Below are 24,809 nucleotides of genomic sequence, written 5' to 3'. Positions count from 1 at the left end.
TGCAGAGGGCTCCAGATGTATGTCAGTATGGAAGGCACTTGCAGGGGATCTGACAAAAAAAAATCCTGCCAGTGGAGCGAATAAGGGAGCTCAACTCAGGCACCATAAAAGTATAGTCATGCCACGGTCCGTTCACCTGAGAAGAGCCAACGGACAACCAGGCCACCGACCCCTTGGCATATCCGGCATATACAGCTGCAGAGATAACCAAGATCAATAAAACCCTGGTCCAAATGGAATACCACAGTTGCTTATTAAACAGATGGGCCATCTTTCTGGTCGCAATGTTTAACTCTATTTTGGCCAAAGGAGCTACCCCGGAAGTTGGAAAGGTTCGATCATTTACCGCATCTTCACCAAGCATCCTCACTAAGGGGTCTATGAGGATGGCGGTCGAATGCCCGGCGGCGGTTATCCGCCCGCAATCGCAACCCAGAAAACCACCGGTCCCATTAGCATGACGGTGGCGACCGCGGCGGAGCTGAACCGCTAAAATGGGGCCGGTGCAGGGCCAGGCTCCGCTAGCATGATTATGATGCAGGCGGTAGCCAGCCTTTCCGCGGCGGTGGAACCGCCATGGAAAGGCATGCAGAGAATCTCTCCGGGGGCCCATTGCGAGCCCCCAATGTGTTTGGGGAGGTGTGGGTGCACTGGGGGGGGGGGGTACATGTCCCTGTGCCAGGTAGCAGGCACTGTGCAGTGCCTGCCACACAGTGCAGGGATATGCAGGACATGCTTTTTTGGACATCGCAGCGGTGCTGCTGGCAGCAGCAACCGCCGTAATGTTAAATACCGCGATCGTACCGCCGCGGTCGGATTTCGACTGAGGAGCATACTAATTGGACCGGTGGTTAAGCCGCAGTCCTAGCGGGCAGTGTTTTCCCCTTACCATGGCAGTCGGAGTGATTTTCCGACCGCCATCCTGATAAGACCCCTAAGCAACTACCTCTTAATCATGCTTTTGGACGAAGACCTAAGTATTTCTCTACACTACTACTGCATGACCTGGAAGCAGGGGCATCAGACACTACCAGTCTCCCATCCAAGCAAAGCAGGTGTACAAAGAGCCAAGGCACCTTAACAAATATTTTAGCAGTGGGGCTGATCCTCAGCAGAGCAAAGACCCCCTTTTATACGTGCTTCGTTGACTTCAAGAAAGCATTCAACGGTGTCCTGCATGGCAGGTTATGGGCACAACTCCAGCAGCGGGGAATCCAGCCCAACCTCTTGAGGGCCATCAGGCTGCTCTATTCAGACAAATGGGTTAGGGTTAAGATCAGGGATGGTACCCATCTCTCAATGGAAGTGAAAACATCAACCAGACTAAAACAAGGTTGCGTTCTAGTACCCCTTCTCTTTAACTTATATATTGCAGACCTCTCCTATGAATTAGATGGCCAGGTGTCTAATGCCCTGAGCCTTGGTGGCCAGCCAGCTACTGCCAAATATCTTGTATACAGATGATCTGCTACTGTTTAATAACACCAGAATAGGTCTACAGAGATTACTCAACTGACTTGGATCATATGCAGAGGACAATGAAATGGAAATAAATTGCAAAAAGATGAAAGTCATCTCACTCAAATTGCTGTGTTTTAAACCAAATGTAAATGTTACCTTAGCGGGGACATAATTGGTGAAATCCCTGCAAATGTGTATTTAGGTGTCAAGATAGATGCAAGAACTACGTTTGCACCCCAAAGAGAGGCGATTAAGGGAAAAGTGCAGGTTCTCGACTATGCTTTTACAAAGCTAGCAAAATCTATCCCGGGGCACAATCTCCAACCATTGGCTGCAGAAATGAGGGCTAAACTGTTACCTGTCCTCTCATATGGAACGGAAATAATGATAGGCGCAGAAGCCAGTCTCCTTGACAAAATTGTAACAAGAACTCTTAAACAAATCTTCTGGCTATCGAGATCTGCATTGCCTGCCCAAGTCAGGCTGGAGTTTTCACTGATAAAGCAGTCACTTGCCAGGGCTGCAGCATGTGTTAAATGCTGCCACAAACTGCGGTCAGCCGCGGAGGGTTCACTGGCTAATCTAGTCTGGTCTGAAATCAACCTTCAAAGGTGGAATGGTGAATACAAAAACTACCTAGAAAAAAGCATTGAAAAGCTCGAGTTGGGTGAGCTATGGAACCTTAATACAATTGGCCAAGCTTTCAGAAGAGCAGTAAATACATCCATTAAACTGTAAAGTTGGCTGGACGATAAAGACAAAGAGGCCAAGCGGTCGCATAGGTAACTGGCACTGAAATCTTACGATGCCCGAAGAGTGCCTCCCCTCCTGGAAGCCAACAACCCCCTGAAGATTAAACAGAAATTACTGTCATTGAGATTTGGTGACATTCCAACCCTAGACTTTTTAACAAAGGGGAGGGAAGAAGGTCAAAGGGGGGATCAGAAATGCTGTTTATGCCATCAGGCAGGTGAAACACTGCAGCATGTCATCTGTATCTGCCCTGCTCTGGACCAACAGCGAAGAAGCATGTTGAAAAAAATGATTTAATGCATTAGGGGTTAGGTCCTGTAGATCAGCTCTAATTGAGTCACTAGATCCAAGGAATACAATGCTTAACATTCAATTGGTACAGTCCGTGGACATCTTTAAATCCCTTGCCAAAGCAGATCCTCAGATTCAGGCGGGGGTCAAGATGGATGGTGAAGAAGGCCCCTGATAAGAACCCTTGAAATCCACTTACATTTTGGCGGGCTGCTAGGGACAATGCAAACTTGCTGGTTTCCAGCCCCCCAGGTTGGATATCAGCCTGACTTTACCCAATTGTTCGTTTGATCAAATGTTTGCATTGTTGCACGTTTTGTGCAATTTTGCACACCGCATATGCTCCTGTCAGCTTCACATTTAAAATATTGTCATTTCTGTACTTTCTGTGTAATTTTGCACTTTGCATAGGCCTCTGCCATTTCTGTATTAGCTCAGGTTGCTATGGGATGCTAGACAGAATTAGGGCTATTTGGCTTTGCTTTCTGGCTACTGACCAAATAAGAAAAAAGATCTCCACGGTTGCACTTCACACATTATTTTGCACATGCTGGTAACATTAGAACTAGCCAAATTGCGCCCATGCACGTTGATTGCATATGATTGATTATTCTTCTCCTATTTTGTATTTATTATTGTGTCGTCAACTGTGTATTTGAAATGTTTATGGTTCTTATTGACTAATAAACTAATATTTACTATTACTATTAGTGTTGGGGTGTGTGAGGACTTATGCAAACCTACCATTATTAAAAATTATTAGAAATCATTGGCTCTTGTTTAGGTAGCGCTGGGACGCCCCGTCACTGGGGCAGCTATGTGCTGTACAAATTTCAAAAATAAATAAATAAAGGGAAGAAAGACAAACACCCAAGGTCTAGTCACTTGTATTAGGCTAAAAGGGCCTTTGAAAGAAATATAGAAGTAAAAAAACATGTGAGTGGACTGAAAGCTCTGACCACAGTTTGGGGTGATCTTGTGCCAGAACTTGCCCATGCCTGGCAGGTTACAAGGATCACAGAAAGGAATTAAGCCAATGATTGGCACAATATTCCAGTTTTGATGCTCCACGGTAGATTTGCAGCAAGGGTGAAACTGCACAACGCTTCAGTAAAGCGGCCTCCGGCATGAGTCTGTGGGGCACCAGTCAGAAGTTTGGGCCTTTCGTACGGCAAAGGAAACCTCAAACAGATGCCGAAAAGTAATACTTACAGGGGAAACTTCAGAAAAGGTGGAACAATGACGGGGACACCAACTGCTAAAGTGGCTGGAGCTTCATCTTTATTAATTAGCATGATCAGATTAGACAAGAACAGTGCCAAACCATTAAAAGTGATTTCAGCTTGAATCTTGCCAGATGTTTCCAAATATAAGAAAGAAAAGACCCTGGCACAAACAACTTCAAGTAAAGGTGACATGATTACAACAGAATTAAATCAGAAAACAAAAAAAGTAGGATGCCTCTTAAATTGTACCATTCCTATGTAAACCATGTTGACAGTCCCACCAGAGCAGCTGGTGGAAAACATCAGAGTTTACAAAAATACAGGAAGCCCCTTGAAATGGAGATTGCACACTGGGGCCATTTCCTCAGCATGCTCTGAATTCCAAAAGAGATCAATTCCCATCTTCACATATATCCCCCGCCTGTGTTCAGCAAGCAGATAGCTGCAGTACGCCCACACCTATTCGTGGGGCTGCCTGCGAGTCACTTGTCTGAGGCACGTTTCCTCAACCCCACCTGGTGATGTCACAAAACTTGAAGAGCAAACATGTTTTTAAAGTTTGTCCACACACAGCACATAGACATCTTCATGGCTAACAGCTGAACTTCACAAAATAATTAAAATAATATAAAAAACAATCATAATGTGGACGTCAATCCCGACTGATTGTATCCCAAACATATTCACGGTTTGATGACTGTAATAACAGTGTTTGCACACTGCAAAGGCCCTGATATGTCTAATGCACAGTATATGTAACTGTATAAAAAAAGATGGAAGCCAGCCATCATTTAAAAAAAACCTGTTCTTTTACTGCATTTGTGGCTAAAATGTCTGGATTACGCAGTACTTGCAGTCTATCATCCTACCTAAGCGTGTCTAATATTTGTATAGCACAAACCAGGCTGCAAGGCAACAGAGCGAGATTCTACAATGAGCCTGAAAAGTAGGGTGAGGGCAGCTTCAAAGGTGACAATTTCTTTAGGGGTGTGTGAAAGTCACATAAATCGCCTTCTTTTAAGCATTAAAAAATTCAGGAAAATTAAGTCTAATTACAAAATGGTGATGGTATGTGGCATGTGGAGGCTGCAGCGGGGACGAATGTAGCTTTGGAGAAAGCAGCGGGGATTCCTATGTTAGAAATTGATCAGGAGCTGTAATTACAAATTAACGGCATGTGGTGGGGATTGCAGTTTATGGATGTGTTATACACAGAAGTAAGATGGATAAAGTCGAAGACAGGACCGAGTGGGCTGCAAGGGCGTGAATGACGTGGGAGGATAGGTCAGGTATTACCAGGTGGGTCAGCAATCGAATGGTTATCCTGTGAAACGAGATGATAACAATTGATACTCAAGTTCCTGAATAAGGTCCTAGCACTTCGAGATGATTTGCAAAATTCTTATAATGTATAGCAGTGGAGACTTTATTCATTATAATACATGGTCACTCCATTACACTTCCCACAAACCGCGTAAATCCTAGATGTGCAGCTCTTTCACATGAAAGAGGCAAAATGTTTGTAAATATAAAGAATAAAAGTAAAAAATGTGGTGCAAAATTAAACTCTTTGCCACTGGATTCAAGATAGCCCGGCTGATGTGGGTTATGAACCCGAAACCGGTCCCAGGATGCTTGTTTCCGGTCCAGGGAAGACATAGCTTGGCAGTTCGGGCTGGACTGTTCCCATAAGGCACAGGGTCAGACTGATTTGCATATGGCCATGTCTGAACTGGGGTGGTGGAGTGAGCTAAAGAATGATGATGGATTAAACCGAGATCAGTTGACTGGGGGTGAGTGCTTGCAACGTTCAACACTCCGTCCATCATCCCCTTTGGTTTTTGCAAAATTAAACACAACAAAAAGCAGATAGATATTAGGATGAATTTAATGCAAGTCAGATTAAAAATGCTGTAGTGCAGAATGTGTAGAAACAGGCAGAGCCAGTCTGTCTTTTCTAGAATTGCCTATGGCATGCACAAAATAAATGTGTTGCCATAAATGTCTCCATTCTGCTGATCACTGCTCACCAGAAAAACAGAGCACTACAGTTTTCATTTTTGCAGTTTAAACAGGAGTTTTAATTCTGCAACTTGTCCTGCCTTTCCAGTTGGCTGCTGGCTTCGGCAGCAGCCATTGTCACTTCAGAACACAACTGTAATAAGTTATTACAGTTGAGAGGCTAAATCATTTCTTTATTTGAGGTTACTAGAGACACCACAAGTCACCTGGAATAAGGAAATTAGAGACTTTTATACGGAAGCATTGCAGACCCCCATGCATTATATATGTTAATAATATTAGTCCTTTCGGTGGTTTTCAGGTGAGATTGGTACAAATACAGTGTTGCTCTTTTCTGAGGCCTTCTCGATGGTGTTTATATCATTTGTGCCTTTTCTGAAGCCACAGGCAGGGTTAGTGTTACAGGGTATGTCTTGACTGAACTATTTCAGTTGTGTCTTTTCTTTGCTGGGTGCCGAAGTCATGTGCAAAGCAGTTTTATCATACATGTGGCTGTTGTGTTGAGGTATTCGTGTACTGAACAGAACAAAATGTAGTAGGGATCTCGATCCCTCGCTCCACTTCCCAGAAGGCGGTGTTCAAGATATTTCCATCTCAAGCATTCACCTATAGGTAGCGGAACATGTTGTATGTCTCTGGTGAAACCTTATTGCAGCTGCCACTTCACTTTTTTCGGGGTAGGGCGCTGTGTTGTTTTAAATACTGCCACTCGTAGTTGACTGTATCCCAGCTTAGTGTTGAATTTAATCTACTGACTCATTTCCTGGAGTTCTACACTGGTTCAAGAGCTCCTGCTTCATTTAATTGCATGGTATTTGCTTTCATGTGTTTTACCCTGCTCACCTCTCCCCTGATGCAAGGTTGTTTTGCTGGTTTTGATTACAGTCAGGGGTGACTGACATGCGTCAAGGCTTCTAATCCAACTACTGATGGGTTGTTCGTAGCATACCTTGGCCATGGAACTGTGCAATAATATCCCTCCAGGCTACTCAGGGTATGGAGTATGTGCTTGCTAGGGTAGATTTGTGGTCTGGTTTGGAGTTTTCAACCTCTAGAGCAATGGTGTTATGACCAGCTTTCCAAAGTTGCTGGCCTTCACTTACCACATGGGCTGTGTTGGCACTGCAAACATTCTGTATCTCACCCAGTATCTTCAAGCATTCTCATACATCCTAAGTCTATACACAATTAGAACATTGGAATAATGGTAGCTCCATTAAGGACAATGGAGAACTCCAGATTTGTAATGGCTGGTAAAAGTCCGGACCTCAAACATTCCAATGTTTGTCGTTCACAGCTGTTGCTGTGAACAAAGGCCTCATGGAGCCCGAGGGGATTTAAATCCCTTCCGGTTCCCGGAGGCTTTTGTTTTATTTTTTAGAACATCCTGCCCTCTAGTTTCAGAATGTTTTAATAGCCTTATAGCCCACAGTAGCTGGGCTATACCGGTCATTAAAGACCCGTTCCCTTGTTAAAGGACCTTGCCTTCGGCTCAGACCTTTAACGCTGTGGCTGGCCTTTGATGGCCAGTATAGCCCGCTACGGTGGCTATAAAAGTAATTACTTTCAGTGCCCCCATGGCCTTTACATACGGTGAATTACACTTTGCCTCTGGCTTGCTGTGTCATTTCGTCACCACATTTGCATTGTGATTCATCGACTCTTCTGAGTTGCTCTCCTGAATCCCAAGTAGTCTTACGTGCTAGCCTGCTCCACAAGGTGAATTCTCTATACGCTGGTTGTATCAGGGATTTTTTTCTCCTGATTACTAGGATGCTAAATTTCTCCACGTCAACTGTGAGGCCCTTTTGCTCACTACACTGGTAACAATCTGAGATCGATCAGGAACAGGCGTTTCCTATGGTGGTGATTAACTGTACCGTATTGAAATAAAAGTAGGCCAACGCTCCTTGGAAAAACCTTTATGGCTTCTGTGTGTTGCTTAAGGGATGCATCATTCACGGTGGTGATGTGCAGGCCGCATTGGGAGATCCCAGCCACATCTGGCACAATTCACAATGCTGTATACAATGAGTAGGCTTGTCTTAATCCTGGAAAGTCAGGCGAAAGTCACACATACGCACAGAAAAGCTTCTGTGAACAGGGACCACACATTTATCTCAAACCGCTATGGACCTTCAGGTTGGACTCCATGGATGCAGGGCCGTAGATATCAACAGGGCAGCAAGTGTAGTGGCACTGATGCCCAGGAGGGTGAAGGGTGCACTCTACCCCAATTTGGGCTGTATTTTACTGCTGAACAAGGGGCTAGTGGACCCATTTTCCTTGCTTGCCTAAGGCCACTACTTGTCTACCTCTCCCACCTGATTGCAAGAGACTCTTGAAGCTCTATTACGAGTGGGGTGGTTAATTACAATCTTTGTGCATGGGTCACAATTACGAGTTTGGCTCTAGTTAGCGCATCTCATAAATATTAGCTGCATTAAATACCTCAACTTTAGTTAAACTTCAGCTGGTCAAACCTGCAGAAATTTGACATGGGAGTGTCATAAGGTATTCATGGTACCATGCTTATTTTGATGCACTAAACACCCAAATCTGCATGTTATTCCCCACAAACTTGTAATAGGTGTTTTTTTTTGCACCCAATAAATAATGTACCTCATAGTATCGTTATTTATCAGGTGAAATAAATAACACCTAAACTAGTAATCAAGCCCTCTGTTTTCTGATTTTATTGAACGCCCCAGAAATATTTAGGAAATCATTGTTAACGCGTTTTCTAACTGGAATATTTTCTACTGTAAATGCTTATTGAGGAATGGGAGTAACACAAATGTTTCCCTACATTTCTATCTTGGGCAATCCACAAATCTGAAGGAAACCTTTAAAATGGCAAACCCTAGAAAAGCACTGAGGCGCCTTTCACCCGAGTGGGTCACTGTCGGCTTCACTCAGAATTATCTGGCAATCTAGTTGGATGTGAAAATATGGGGTAATCTTACAGCAGAGTTTTTCCTTTCATGCATAGTTACGATTCGAGTTTAGCAATAATGATGCTTGTGGACGATGCATTTTTGCTGCTTCGGGAGGCGCTGCAGACTTCATCAAACGCGCAGAGGCTTAGAAAAGGTGATAGGTCTGCTGGGGAAAAAACATGACCTTCCAAAATGGTGTCACTGTAGGTTATTACTCACTCTTCCAGCAAATCTGGTAACAACCCGTGGTAATGTAGCTGCTAGTTGGTCATTGTCATAGCTCCAGATTTCAGTCCGCACTGCCCTCTGGATGAGCGATTGAAGCTGGAGTGTATTAATAACACGACCAACCTCCTTTAGTTTGATACGCAATCCTGCAAACCCACCCAAATGTATAAACAGCACCATCACAATGTTTGGCCCTCAGAGCGCTTGACAATTCTCAGGAGTGACATCTAATCATCACACGAATGATGCCACTTAACTTTGGACATTATTGACATCACAGGAAGTGGAATCAGAGAAATAATACAAAGAATTAAAATGGATCTAGCATAACACACTAATAAAACCACGCTAAAGTTGACCTATGGCTTACACAAGTAGCAGAGGAGCACTTGATATAGCCAAAGCTGCTCCTCCTTTCAACTTAAAGGGCTCCCCCTGTGATGGGATCTGTTCCTGATCCTCCCCAGCTCCCAGGCTCTGAACAGAGCCCCACTTAGAGGGTAGGCTCAAGCCGTTCACACCAGGCGATACGTTTAGGCTGCTGTGAGAGTTTAGCCCACCCTTTGAATGTGACTCTCACGCGTAAGGAGTGAGACATGAGACCTCTAGGGCTTCCTTGTGAGATTTGAGTGTTCTAAAAAAAAACAGTAGGTCTTCTCATAAATTGGAAGGCGGCAGTTAGAGGAGTGTGCCTACAAACAACACTGTGTGGGTGTGGTATTAAATGTTGCGAGTGCCCCAGTGCGGAAATATCTTAGCTTTCTGAATCTTGAATGGGGTGATAAGAGGTTGACATTTTGATGAATCCAGTACTAACAGTAAAGCCAGCGTCTGGAATTATGCGATTGTGCGGCTGCCGCATTTTCCCCTTAATTGTGGATTTGCCACATAGTCCCTCATCTGCTGCACAATCTGCTGATTTAAAAAAAATGCTTTTTGCTCAAACCCCTCAAAAGTTATAAAAAATCCAGCAATGCGTGTTGCAGCGCAGTTGAACTCCCTTTGAAAAGGTTGAATGGTCACCTTTCTGTAGCTTATGGCTATATGTGGGTATTCACCTGATACTAATGAGTTGCAACCCATGTCCATCCAAACAGTGTTAACGTGTATAAAAATTAGAAAGTAAAGAGGTAATACTATCACAAAATGTTCCGCATTACGCCGCATAATTTACTCAATCCTGCTGCATATTCTGGGCCTCACCTGCCGCATAATTCCAGTGGCCCTAAATGTAGCCGTGAGTGTGACTGAAAAACGGGGATAAAATAGTGTGCAAGGCCTGTGGCATGGAGGTGTGTGATAAGTGTAGCTTGTCTGTATCCACATGAACGAAGAAATAACACAGCCCTTGTCTCCGCAGACGGTGCGAGTCCAGGGCAATGATATCTCCCACCGGCTGCGGCTCTCGGGGGTGCGGCGGCAGGATGAGGGGGTGTACGAGTGCCGGGTGGCAGACTACAGCGACGACGAGACGCAGGAGCACAAGGCGCAGGCCATGCTGCGGGTGCTCGGCCGCTTCTCCCCGCCGGACATGCAGGCCGCCGAGGCCGTCTCGCACATCCAGAGCAGCGGGCCACGCCGTGCCAGCGGAGGCGCTAGAGCCACCCCGGAGCCTGCGAGGGACGGGAAGCGACCCGGTCCTCCGAGAGACGCCTCTAGCACGGCTGTCGCCGCCTCCTCCGCTTCCCCTGCACCAGGAAAGTCAGCCATCCTGCGGCATCAGCACGGCTCAGGTGAGTTCAGAACGCGGTGTTGCATTGCCATCTGCTGGCAACATTTGAGTAATGCAGCGGTAGCAACAGATTCTGGGAGCGCCAATGTGTCTGTTTTTTCCGCAAGCATCTTTGCCATGCCTATTTCAGAAATGTATCTCCGCTCCTGTCAGTCAAGGCTTAGTGACTGAAAAGACCTAATATTTGAGTCCACGAATATCGAAATTTGCAACTAAATTACAAGTACTCATCTTAGTTTAACACTTTGTTGTTTCTTTATGTCGTAACATGTAGCCAATTTCTAAACATTGCAACTTGAACCTGAAAAGGGCAACCTAAAATGTTATGATAATGGTGGTGCTACTGGAATAGTAGCTTTAAACTACCCTTATTTTTACTGATTAATTGACGCCTTACTTTCATTGGGTGCTGTCGTTGTAAGATATGACGCATGTTCCTAGTTTAGTGCTTGAACTGCAGACAGCATTGCTCGGAAACGCGTAGAATGAGCTGTACCAGTGCCTAATTTGTAAAAAAATAAAATAATAAAGTGCAAGGGCACTTCTTGGAAGGCCACTGCAGCATGCACCACCCATACCCTGCCAGTGAAGTACTGGGTATTTTAGTCCCAGCGGTGCAGGGGCACACACCCTATGACTTCTGGGTTCACCCTGTTCCAGACCTACAGAAACACAGAGTCTTCTGGGTGAAGTCAAAGATCGTTTATTGGCTGCAGACCAATTACAGGTATCCTAGAAGTACAACAGCGTGTATGTTCTCAGGAGACTGCTGAAAATCATAGGAACGGACTTCATCTTAAATACGCTTTTCCCTGCCTCAAGCATACATTCCTCGGTTTTATGATACGGTAATAAACAAGTGTACATTACAAAGAAAAAGGCAGAGTCATGATGACCATCCCACATTCCAGTTCGGCCAGCCTACAATGATTTACACAGTAAGGTTCAGATCCCACATTTGATATCAATAGGCCCCCCATAAACATGAGCATCTCCTGTTTTGGGAAACAAGTCATAAAGCAGGAACAGTCAGGTGTGAAAGAGATTAGCCGGAGGTTCGTGTAGAATGAAAGGGTTTTATGATGGGTCAAGCCCTGATGCTAATCACAGGTGGACGGAGGAAGGGGAGCTCGTGAGACCAGTTTGACCTGGGGCAGCAGAGCCAGCTGCCCAGGTCACAGAGAAGTCAAAGGAAAGCACATGTACTGTGAGGCCCGTATTTGCTCCATTATAGCCTATGTGAGGGCAATGACAAGATGGCCACCGCTTCCAAAATGGAACCCGCGTAGTAACGTGAAACAACGTGTACACAGTGCATTCATAGCTAGAATGATATATAAAGCACTCGTGCATGCCGCATTAACCATTTGCGGTTTGCTGATACCAAGATAGACGGGGGTAGGACCCTGTCCCCTACGCGGTCCCGAATATTAAAGTACGACAGACCCTCCTTTTGCCCTTACATAGGCAATCACTATACTCATCCTAATCCGAGTCTAGGTCAATGTTCACGAAGTCATGGAGATGTTGCTGTAGCATCATCCTATTACTTAGCTCGTCCCTCGATACAGGTTTCCTTACACATAAGGTAGCACAGAGGCCACATATCGCAGGAGCACACTGTATGCACAGACAGAACAGAAAAAGAATGGCTAAGATCATTCCAATGACCATCAGAACTTTCCAACCCCAGGCAGATATCAGTTCCCAGAACCACCCCACCAGTGACCAATCTCCCTTATCCACGTGTATGGATTCAGATATTTTATGGAGTTTGGAGATGGCTTGATAGACTGTTGGAGCGTTATCTGGTATGAAAATGCAACAACTGGATTGGATAACCTTACATACCCCACCACGGTCTGCAAGAATAACGTCTAGAACCATGCGGTTCTGCAAAGTCATAAGGCGATCCGCTTGGAGCTCAGCTGTCAGATTACCAAGGGCACCAGCCGTTACATTAACAGTGGATTCAACCACACGTGTCAGTTGTCTCAGGTTCCTACTATTCACCATAGGTCCCCAAAACGGCAGGAAACCCAAGAAGAAGTCTCCCGCTTCCTGACCGGCAGTATCCTCCTTACTAATCACACCTCTCACAACTCTAGTCTTGTGATAATCAGAGGCGGCAGTGAATGTTGGCGGTAGCAAGTTCGCAATATAACATGTGCCCGAGAAATCAGGGGGCAACCATGTATATGCTCGGTCATTGCAGATGAAATATGTGCCCTTGGCAGCCAAAAACGCAGGGGAAAACTGTGACGGGAAAGTGTACGTTTCAGTACAGTCACTTCTTCCCAGTTGAGCTCTAGGATTCTGACCATTACCCTGTAAGCAGAACCGACCCATGTGGGGTACGACCCAGATTGGGGATGAGATTTTTCGCTGTCTTTCACCCAGACTAATACTATACCCCGTCGCGTTCCATCCTACATAAGGTCTCAATTCTTCCTTGGGTATGGATGAGTATGCATCGATATCTCTGCTCATATCGGCAACTCCTTTCATCAAAGCCTTATTATTGGTGAGAGGTCTGATGGAACGCGGTTGTCGAGGGGAGTACGTATCTAGAGCATAGAGAAACATGGTCTGGAATGCCCATGACGATCCATTGTAACTAAATGGCAGCACCAAATAGGGAATACCCTTGTTAATGGTATGTGGCATTAACCCACACACCCAGCAATTGGTCGTATTCATTACTAGTTGGTGCTGGTGCAAAAGCTGGATAAACAAGTTATTTACGAACTCGGATCGTCTGGTCTGTTCGTGCTCAGGCAAAGGGTGAAAAGAGTGAGAGGAGGCAGTAGAAAGAGGTATAGGCTGTACAGTGGGCGCAATGGTCTTTTGGGAGGAGAAAAACACAAATCCTATGATGAACATTATTGTACTACACAGTGTAAAAAGGCACAAAAATACAAAACATTTACTTCTCATAATTTTACACATCTTTGCTTTAGAGTTCATTTCCTCAACGGGTCTCTCCATCTTAAAAAACTCCATCCTCTAAACGGGCCGTTCGCGGCGGATGAGATTCTTCTGCTAAGGAGTACGCCTGTCAGTCCAGGGAAAACGCCCTAGACCAACCAGAACCGTTGACCTAACGTCTTCGGCCTGTACCCCAAAGTCTTGGCACCGCGACCCTGCGGCTGAACCCGGATGGTGGTTCGAAAAAGAAAAATCAAGAAAGTCTTTCAGATGGGAGAGTTAAAAAATGTCAAAAGAGGAAATAGTAAGGAAATCTTTATTTGTCCATGGGCCTTGGTCTCAAATTATAGCGGAGACGGCCAGGTGCTGTTTGGTCTTGGAACAAAAGTTCAGGCTCTGTGGTGTTCAGTCGATTTGATGGTGGCACAGCTTCTTGCAGAATATTGTCACTCTCTTGGTCTGAAGCTGTGCCTTTTATGCGTGCGTCACTGAATGGTACAAAACGGGGTACAGTCTCTGTCTCAGAGTCGACGATACCCTCCTGGACCCACTGGTCGTATGGCAGAGGCAAGGGGACTACTTTGCAGTGGGTGCCATGGATCCAGTGTTTCTTCCCCTTTACTCGCACCGCTGATCTGGTTGATAGAAGCACAAGGTGAGGGCCGATCCAACGAGGCTCGTCGTTGCTCTTGTGCTGGAAGTTTCGGATCAGCACCCACGTACCAGGGTTGATAGGGTGTCCAGGAGTTTCAGAAGCTTGAGGAAGAGTATCATGTACCTGTTGGTGCAAAACACGCAGTTTAACAGTCAAATCATACAGGTAATGGAGTAGTACTGGATGCTCAATCTCACTAAATTTCGTAGGCCTCGGTACACCCCATACATTGGCCGGGCGGCCAAAAATGACTTCATAAGGACTAAGTCCCACTCGTGAGTGTACGGTCATTCTGGTGGACAGGAGTGCTAAAGGCAGAGCGTCAGGCCATTTAAGACCGGTGCTCGCCTGGATTTTGGCCAGCTTGAGCTTTAGAGCGCCGTTATAGCGTTCTACTAATCCAGCTGATTGGGGGTGATTGGCGGCGTGGAACTTTTGCTGGATGCCTAAACCTTCACATACATTCTTCATCACTTTACCCACAAACTCACTTCCATTATCACACCACACCATTCTTGGCATTCCAAACCTAGGGAAGAACTCTTTCACGAGGGCTTTGGCTGTGGACAAGGCAGTGTTATCTTTCAGAGGATAAGCCTCTATCCATTTCGAGAAAGCACAAATAACCACCAGTACATATTTCAGGTTGTTGCATCTTTCCATGTGAATAAAGTCCAGCTGCAAAACTTCGAATGGACATGATGGGGGTGCAAAGTGACCAGCTGGAGTTGGGGTTCCCCTACCAGGGTTGTACTTCAAGCATACCATGCAATTCTTGACCACATTCTCTGCACACTTGGGAATTCCAGCATTTTGCCACACTGGAGCCAACAACTTGCAAATACCTTTCGTACTGATATGTGCCATTCCATGTGCCATTGTAACCACTGGGAGCACATATGCGTCAGGTAACAACCATCGCCTATGTTCTGTTAGATCAATCCAACAACCATTCTCATCCAACTTACCCATACTTTCTCTCCACTTGCTTAACTCTTTCTCTGTGGCTTCAGCTTGAAGCGACTTCACACTCTCTATTGTGTTTTCACACATCCCAACATCGTCAACCCATCTTGCGGGGCTTGCAACATACATTCTAGTCTTTACATTCTGTGCTGTTTCTTTTGCGATCTCATCAGCAAACGCATTCCCACGTCCAACATCATCTGTGATTTTTCTGTGCGCACTGCATTTCATGATCGCAACTTGCAACGGTAGGGTCAGTGACTCAAGGAGATCATTCACCAACTTGCCATTCTGAATTTTAGCTCCATGTGACGTCAGGAACCCACGCTCTTTCCACAAACGCCCAAAATTATGAGCCACGCCAAAGGCGTACTGGATATCTGTGTAAATATTCACTCTCATTCCTTCAGACAACACGCATGCTCTCGTGAGGGCGATTAATTCTGCTGCTTGGGTCGAATTATGTGGCACTCGTGCAGTTTCCACAACTGTGTGTAAAGTCGTGATAGCATATGCAGCAGTCGTGTCACCATTAGGGAGCTTGAAACACGAACCATCCACCCATAAAGTACCATCACACTCAGTCAGGGGAGTATCTTTTAAATCTACTCTCCCTTTCGTCTCTTCTTCTGTTCTGAACAGACAGTCATGTTGCTCACTCTCATCTAGGTCTACTGGACTTGGCAATAACGTAGCTGGATTCAGCGTATTGCATCTCTTTATGTATATGTGATTTGCTAACAGTGTGAGCTCATAGCCTGATAATCGCGCACTCGTCAAGTGTTGTGTCTTGGTTCTGTTTAATAATGTGTCTACAGCATGTGGAACCATAACGATCAATGTGTTGTCCATTACCAAACCAGCAGATTGTCGGATAGACATAGCTGCAGCAGCTGTCGCTCTCAGACAGCTTGGCAATGCCCTCGCTACAGGGTCTAAGGTTGATGAAAAATATGCGCACGGGCGCGGTCTGTCGCCAAAAGGCTGTGTTAACACTGATAATGCACATCCATCTTTCTCGTGAACATACAGTGTAAAAGGCTTACTGTAGTCAGGGGTACCCAACACAGGTGCTGAACACAATGCATTACGTAATTCCACAAAACTTTTCTGGCACTCTTCAGACCATGGGATAGGATTCGGTGTGTCTTTGCATGTTAAGGCTAACAAAGGTTTTGCCAACAAGGAAAAATTAGGGATCCAATGCCTACAGTATGAAGTGATGCCCAAGAAAGCACGCACTTCTCTCTGTGTTCTTGGCACACTCAACTGTGCAATGGCTTGAATTCTCTCTGGGGTCAGTTTCCTTCCCTCCTTCGATAAGAGATGACCTAAGTAGGTCACTTCTTGTCGACAATATTGCAGCTTTGAGAGAGACACTTTATGATGGAAAACAGACAAATGGCGCAACAATGACAATGTAGCTTCTTTACAGATCTGTTCAGTATCCGCGGCGATTAGTAAATCGTCCACGTATTGAATCAGAATAGCGCCACTAGGTAAAACAAGTGCATCAAGCTGCGCTTTCAAAGCTTGACTGTATATGGATGGACTCTCACAGTAGCCCTGGGGAGCGCGTTTGAAGCGGAAGCTTCGGCCTCCCAGACTAAAGCCAAAAATGTCTCTGCTCTCTTCTGCAATTGGGATGCTAAAGAAAGCATTCTTTAAATCGATCACTGAAAACCATGCAGCAGAGGCTGGAATCATCGTTAACAAGGCAGTTATATCAGGAACAACTGGAAACTGTGGCACAACAATCTTATTAACCTCTCTAAGATCAATCACAAATCTGTAAACAGGTGGCTGTGAGGGGTCCGTTCGTTTTAAGACAGGTAAAATCGGACTATTGCAAACGTTGCCTCTTGTCTCTTCAATCACACCCTTCTTAATCAGGTCGCCGACAATGTCTAACAGTGCTTTCTGGCCTTCATTAGAGATCTTGTACTGGGGAACACGTGGCAGTCTGACATTAGCCTTTAAAGTTACCACGTATGGCGGTATCTCCAAGAGGCCCACATCATTGGGACCTGTAGCCCAAAGGGCATCCGGAAGGGATGACAATTCTGGTGGCATTGTATTTTTAGACAAGTACATCGGGGAAATCACTTTCCTGCCTAATGTAAGTTGTACTCCTGACGGTGAACAATACAGTGTAGCATGCAATCTTTTCAACAAATCCAATCCTAGCAAATTCTCACCACAACCTGTTGTCAGAATCAGGGGTGCTTTCAGCTCGCAAGGCCCAATAGAAAGTGACATGGGACTAGAAATCGGATTCCTAACTGGGGCGCCAGAAAAACCTACTGAAACATTTATATCGCCAGACAAAGGTGCGCCAGGGAGTTTTGAATGCATGATTGAACTCTTTGCAGCACCAGTGTCTAGCAGAAAGGGCTCCGTTACATTTGCTGTAGTCACCTCAACATACGGTCCACTCTGATCCACTGGCACTGAAACACTCCCTCTCTCTGTCTACGGCTGTCCTAGTAATCATTATTTCCTGCATCGCCGTCCTCTGTATAATAATCATCAGTGTAGTACTGAGCTGTATTACTAGTTGTGTTAGCTTGCTGGTCAAAGCTATTGATAGTATTTTGAGGCGGCAGAGGACGCGCGTTCTGGGGAGCATTTCCACGCCCTCTGCCTCTAGGAGCTTGCTGACCACCCCTACCTCTTGCGCCACACGCATTACCGTTCCGCTGCATTAGTTTAGGGCAACTATATTTAAAATGACCTTCCTCTTTGCAGTATGAACATTGGTTGGGACCTACAGGGACACGTGGTTGATAATACCCATTCATTTGCTGATTGTTCTGAAATTGTTGGGGTTGATGATAGACACCTTGGGGTTGCCTATAATTATTCTGACCTCCACGTGGCGGATAGGCCTGCTGTAAAAGGACCTTTGTCTTTAATTCCTTTGTTTTCTTTTCTGTTCTATCTTTCTCGTCTTTATCTCTGTTTTCATAATACTGTGCAGTAGCCAGTATTTGCGCTGAAGAAGAAACAGCCCAAGAACTTTCTGAATCTTTTAACTTTTTACACAGGTCAGGAAGTAAATTCTGCACAAACTTATCCACAAATAACCGTTGGCCACCCTCAGTACTCATATCTTGCCCACTGTGGTCAACAAACGTTTCTTCAAACCTGGTGAAGAAGTCTGACACTGTCTCATCTTTCTTCTGCTTGCATGCAGATAGCTTGTCCCAATTTACGCGCATCGCGGGCATTATTGTCTTCATATACGTGATGATTCTACCAGGCAGTTCTGCTATCAAAGGCTCAGGTTTCGCACCACCAGTTTGTCTAGCATCAGCAGCGATGATGTTAGCCCATGTGTCCCCTAGTTCTGCAGCATGATCCGTATTACGTATGGATCCCCACAAAGGCTGTGGAACCACATTCCCAATCAGCATATCTACATCGGCCAGATTCATTACACAAGATTCTGCAGTTTGTGACAACTCCTTATAATAACCAGTAGGATTTTTACGGGGATCAGGCAATGACTGCTTGAGTGCTAACACCTCAGATCTTTTCCACGGAACATGTACCCAAATACGCTGGAAATGTGCTACGACAGGTGGATTAGCATTTGCATCAGCGGGTCTCCAAACTGGGGGAACCTCACACATCGGATATTGGCGTGCTTTTACCCTCTTTCCCACAGAGACATCAGGTTCAAACAATGACTGTTGACAATCGTCATTTCTGAAGGACAATACAACCGCAACTGCTTTATCCACCTCACGATCCACGATTATACCAGTTCCAAAATCAAACCTCACTCTACACAACTCCTGCGGGCTCGGGTCTTTACCACTATCCTCCAATTCTTCACAGAGAATTTCGCACATTTTCTCAAAGACATATCTCTGTTTCGGGGCATCCCACTGATGGAAAACGTTAACAACTGATTCCACATCATACAGTGAAGGGAAAACAATCCACCTACGCGCCATGCGATCTATTACCTTCTTCTCATCGGGGTTAGGCAACTGACTACGTAATTGCTTACGCTGTAAACCAGGAGTCGCACTGGATGACTCAAAGAGAGGCGACATTAACGTAGTAACCACATTAGCTAAGCGCTGTCGCGCTGAAGGAGAAGCTGAAGCGAAAACAGGGGGAAAAACAGAGGGGAGAAAAGAGGATGCAGAGACTGGTACTGGAGTGGTGCAAGGAAGAGTGTCAAGGGAGGCAGCTGCTGAATTAGACAAAGTCGCAGAAAGTGCGGGGGCAGTTGGAAACACCACTGGCGGCCCTTGAGAGGGCTGCGCTATGTGGATAAGAGCCGGCTGCGCAGCAGCAGGCGGTAGCGGCAAGGCTTGCAGTATATTAACTGGAGGTGGCATATTCACAAGCTGGGGAGGTGCCGTGGCATTCTGAGCATACAGGGGTGGCGAACTCAACAAATGCGACATCAGGGGATCTTTCTCCTTTTCTTTGGACTCATTCTGCTTAGAGTGTGGTAAAGCTGGGTAACATTTGTCGATCCCTAACTTACGCTGCCTATGCAATCGCTCATTCATCTGCTCCTCCTCATTGTCTTTGAATTGTACAGCTGCTTGCATTACTGTCATACCTCTCTCTCTTTTATTCTTTTTCGCTAGCTTAATTTCCTTCTGTTTGGCTTCCTTTCGCCATAAGCGGAAAGAATCAAACATCGCCGGCCGGGCTTTCTTTTTGAACAATTTAACCTCCAAATTATCTAAAATATCGGTATCGAAACTACCATTTTGGGGCCATTTTAAAACACCGTCTTTTCTGGTGTAGTGGATCCATACTTCGTTATATGCAATGGGGCCTACGCCATGTTTTACATAGAGCTCATAAGTTGGAGTTCCAACCGGAGGAACCGGACATGATTCCTCTAGCTGGAAATCTTTTCCACAACCCAAACAAAACAATCTACCAAATATTCTAGAACCAGGCATCTTCGCTCACTAGTCTAGATCCAAACCTCAAAGGATTATCGATTACGATAGTCTCGTGAATACACGAGTCCTCTGGCTTTGGCGTTTGCAAACTCCAAAATTCCCAAATCAAACGATCCCGAGGGATACCAAAACAAATAGGAGACGCTCCACTTATACTTAACTGAATATTGCTGATCGATGGCGTCACCAGAAGACTCTCTCGATTGTTTCGCTCTCTCAAAACTCGTCAGGGGTCCAAAACAGGTCGATTAATCAGGGCAGCAGTCCTTCGTAGCCGTCGGGACGCGGAGAACCTCGCAGAAAAGACTTTCGGACCACGTCGACATGCAGGGGTCGATGAAGTGGCGGCCTTCCTCCGGAATTTCCACACGAAGCTCCTCACGAACCTCTGGCTTGGACTGGTACCGCTGAAATCGTCCCGAGTTGGGCGCCAAACTGAAGTACTGGGTATTTTAGTCCCAGCGGTGCAGGGGCACACACCCTATGACTTCTGGGTTCACCCTGTTCCAGACCTACAGAAACACAGAGTCTTCTGGGTGAAGTCAAAGATCGTTTATTGGCTGCAGACCAATTACAGGTATCCTAGAAGTACAACAGCGTGTATGTTCTCAGGAGACTGCTGAAAATCATAGGAACGGACTTCATCTTAAATACGCTTTTCCCTGCCTCAAGCATACATTCCTTGGTTTTATGATACGGTAATAAACAATTGTACATTACAAAGAAAAAGGCAGAGTCATGATGACCATCCCACATTCCAGTTCGGCCAGCCTACAATGATTTACACAGTAAGGTTCAGATCCCACATTTGATATCAATAGGCCCCCCATAAACATGAGCATCTCCTGTTTTGGGAAACAAGTCATAAAGCAGGAACAGTCAGGTGTGAAAGAGATTAGCCGGAGGTTCGTGTAGAATGAAAGGGTTTTATGATGGGTCAAGCCCTGATGCTAATCACAGGTGGACGGAGGAAGGGGAGCTTGTGAGACCAGTTTGACCTGGGGCAGCAGAGCCAGCCACCCACCCGTGAAGAATCTGCCCCTTGAATCTGAAAATCTTTTTCTAAATTGTGTGAGGGAGACACATTCTGTAATGTGGGAAGGCAAAAAATATTATGTGACATCGAATCTAGAAAATATGAAAATATTATTTGATTGTAGTTCCATCATCGTGTTTAGGAAAAGAAGAAAAATGTACTGAGCCGGAGCACCATACGGTCACGTCGGGAGCGGAAGCGCGGAACAAATTAAATATTTAAAACATTTATGTGAGAGTTATTTATTCATAATTTCTCATCTTCCCGCTCGTCAACGGGTATGGGTCGAAAAACCATGCAAAATGGAAATCAAATGAGTTGTCTATGTTAGTTAGGGAGTGGGGTGAAAAGGCGATGAAACGTGCAACAGAATGTTCACTCCCCAGAACCAATCTCTTGTAGGCATTAGCACTGTTTACAACAGCGTTATGAAGTACTGGTGGCACACTCACAGACAAAGGTAGTGGCCCAGGGGCGGCTCCTCCACTAGGGCGGAGGAGCGTCGCCCCACTGCTTTCTCGCAGTGCGAGAAGCAGAAACATAAAATGGTAATAACTTCCCGTTATTACCATTTTATGTTTAATTGCGGGTGGGTGGGCGGCGATTCTCTGTGAGTGGGAAGCTGATCAACCCCTGTTTGTTGCTACCGGTGTGTAGGCAGTGGAGCTGTTGGGCTACAGGAATCCCAACTCTCCACAGAGAACACGTTTTCAGACAGACAAATAGGATTATCCACGTACCACTGCTTGGAGTGCCGAGCTCAGGATCACTCCTTCGAAGGACCATGCAGCCATTACCACCTCATAGGTCCTCCTCGTCCCAGTCATTACAATTTGAGACGGTCCTGCCTTCCAACAGGCCCTCTAAGATGCTAGCATTTTAATATTTGTTATAGAATAAAGACTCCTCTCACCGCCTCCATGCCTGCCAGTAACAAGACCAGACACAACAAAAGAGGGGAGGAGGGAGGAGACATGACTGGGACAAGGAGGACATTATTCGGGGTAATAAAGGTTACTGGTAAATAAGGGGACATTAAAATCTTCCTTTTAAAATAACACTGAGGGCTAAGTTTGGGCACTCCTCGTTCTGAAAGCAGTGAGTGAGGGAAGTCAATTGGACAATGGTGTCAGGGTGCTCTTGCTGTGGTGCCTTTGGGAGCCACTGCTCAGTACATGTTGAAAGGTCACGCCCTTTGTAAATTATTGATGTAAGAACGGTGTCTGATGTTACAAGGGCGAAATAAGCCTATAAAGAATAGAAATGTGAAAGATTGACACAGCTGGAGGGAGTAAATAAGCATTTGCCTGACTGAAATAAACACTTAGGAGGTACGAATACCTTTCTCTGAAATCTACAGTCCCTCGGTGAGATTGTAACTTGCTTAGTATCCCCTGAGGTCTCTAGTGGGATCTTAGAAGGTGAGTGCGTTGATCACTTATAATGCTTCTTTGATTCAACCAGTGAGGAGTCCGTCGTGGGCGTCCGCAGAATTATTTTCAGTAGAGTGGCATAATGAAAAACATTTCAAGATAGCACGGCTAGTATTATACCGGCAGCGCGAGCTTGATTTTTTTTTAAGGGCAAGTGAAAAATCCAGGGGGGTGGGCAAGAGCCCACTCAGTCCCCCTCCCACACGGACACCCATGGAGACAGTGACCCGTTTTATTCTATTGTGACCTTTGAGAGCTTATAAAAGGCTTGGCTCCACCTGTCTTGATGGGCAAAGGGTGTCCAGGGTGCCAGTTATAGTGCTGATATTATGGTAATCAGGTACCCTGCTGTAGTTTGTGCTATGCAGCATGTCTTTACCTGGGTATGGAACCAATGGGCATACAGTTTCAAAAAAGCCTGAAATCTATTCTGATCTATTTCTCATTTTCTGTTTTTTTAAAAAGAATTTTAATGTTGATGTTTATTTTTTAGCAAACAGTTTCTCGAGTATTGGATAATGTTTATGTTTTTCTGATTTGTTTTTAAACTGTTTAATGTATATACATTTATGCAATAATAGACATTATGATGATGTCATACTCATAGGTGGAGAGATTATAGCACATGGACCCAGTACCCCAGGGAAACCCAACTTCTCTTTATACACGTATGAGGGGGAAATATGATGTAATAAAAAATCTAAATGATTGACATAAACAAATAAAACAAAACAGTAAAACACGCCAAGGGAGTAGAGAAAGACGTTTACTAAAGTACGCAGCCTCCACTCTGTTGCAGGCACATCTGTTTATTTGTCTGGGTAAGGACCCCCACAGCACCCCTGACCTTTGTGTGTGGCACCTCTGGAGTTTAGATTCAGTCATTGGTGCACGTGTGACAATGGAGCTGGATTTGTTCATATTTGTGAGATTTGCCTGTTCTGTGGTACCTGGTGAGTCATGTGATAAGGGCTGGACATGTCATCATAGCCTACATAGTGGAGCAAGATAATGCGTTGAAGAACCTATGAGTGGTGCACAGTGCTATTCATTCAATCATCTCCCGCATGGGCTAACATAAAGTATAGGGCATGTTTGGGGTGCCTATGCAGGTTTACATTAGCATTCATTTCAGTGCATTGACTTTGGTTATTGAGAATTAGTAGGTAGTATTTAGAGTTATCTGTAAAATAGATTATGAAAATGCAGTTCATGGAATTACTTGCAAAGAAGCTGGAAGGATGTGAAAGCAAACTAAGATGGTGGGGTAAGAAATGGTACAAAAAGAATATTTATTTGTTGTAAAGTGTAAGAGGCAGGTTTGGCTACAAGTCTTGCGTGGAGGTCTGGTGGCATCCAGATCCCAGTTCACTCATCGTTCACTTTTGTGGTTCGATACTGCTGTTGGGTTGCGTCTCCCAGCCTCGGAATTGTTCGCAATGTTACTAATAAAATATAAGGAGTCTGATAGTTATTAAATCCATCTGTTATTTTTGAAGGACAACAATTCTGCTCCATGGCAACAGGAAAATGACACAGGGGACCAACGGCAAAAGTATTTCTGTCAAGTTCAGAGGTTGTTGCTCTGCAGGGAAATCAAAGATTTGAGCTCTTTTGCCTGGTGTAGGTGGGAGGATGGCAGGAGTAAGTGAAGTGAAATGTAAAACGGGTAATGGATGGGTGGGAGGGCATGGAATAAGAGTGGTGCATACAAAACAGGATACTTGGAGAAAGAGAGAGGGGATAAGAAGATAATTTTAGTTTAGCTCACTTAAAGATTACGTCACTCCCACCCTCCTCAAAAAAGCAAAACAGCGCTATGGAATATATATATTATGTGATGTCATTCTATGTTATGTTGTGTTGTGTTATGTTATGTAATATTGTGTTATTAGACTTTTATAAGGTGCATTCAGTACAAATAACTGGTCTGAAGAGACTTCAATGCAATGCATACTTCAGGCTGACAGTAAAAGGTAGAAGTTACCCTGATCAAGCAGGGAATGGGAATATATGAACTTTGAGTAATCTGGACTTTCAATAGGCCTCTGTTCTCCAGAGATCAAATGGAAGGGAACTTTGTCAATACATCATCAGGCCATCATCGCGTATTCATATGTTCCATGATGTTTAACGTTTATAAGCATGTGTGGAACACAGGGCACTCGAAGGCACACTTGAAATGTTTGTTTAAAGGGA

General features: G+C 45.1%; 1 protein-coding gene across 2 annotated transcripts in view; it reads left to right on the top strand.

Moving 5' to 3' along the window:
• VSTM2B (V-set and transmembrane domain containing 2B) overlaps positions 1 to 24,809 on the top strand; it is a 185,884-nt gene that overhangs the window by 15,592 nt on the left and 145,483 nt on the right. For both annotated transcript variants that reach the window (XM_085639924.1, XM_085639923.1), the window contains exon 4: positions 10,281 to 10,653. In XM_085639924.1, coding sequence (XP_085496050.1) covers positions 10,281 to 10,653 — 373 coding nt within the window. The remainder of the gene's footprint in view (positions 1 to 10,280; positions 10,654 to 24,809) is intronic.

Source organism: Triturus cristatus, chromosome 12, assembly GCF_964204655.1.
Source record: "Triturus cristatus chromosome 12, aTriCri1.1, whole genome shotgun sequence".
NCBI classification, from domain to species: domain Eukaryota; kingdom Metazoa; phylum Chordata; class Amphibia; order Caudata; family Salamandridae; genus Triturus; species Triturus cristatus.
This window is presented reverse-complemented; position numbering and strand designations above follow the sequence as displayed.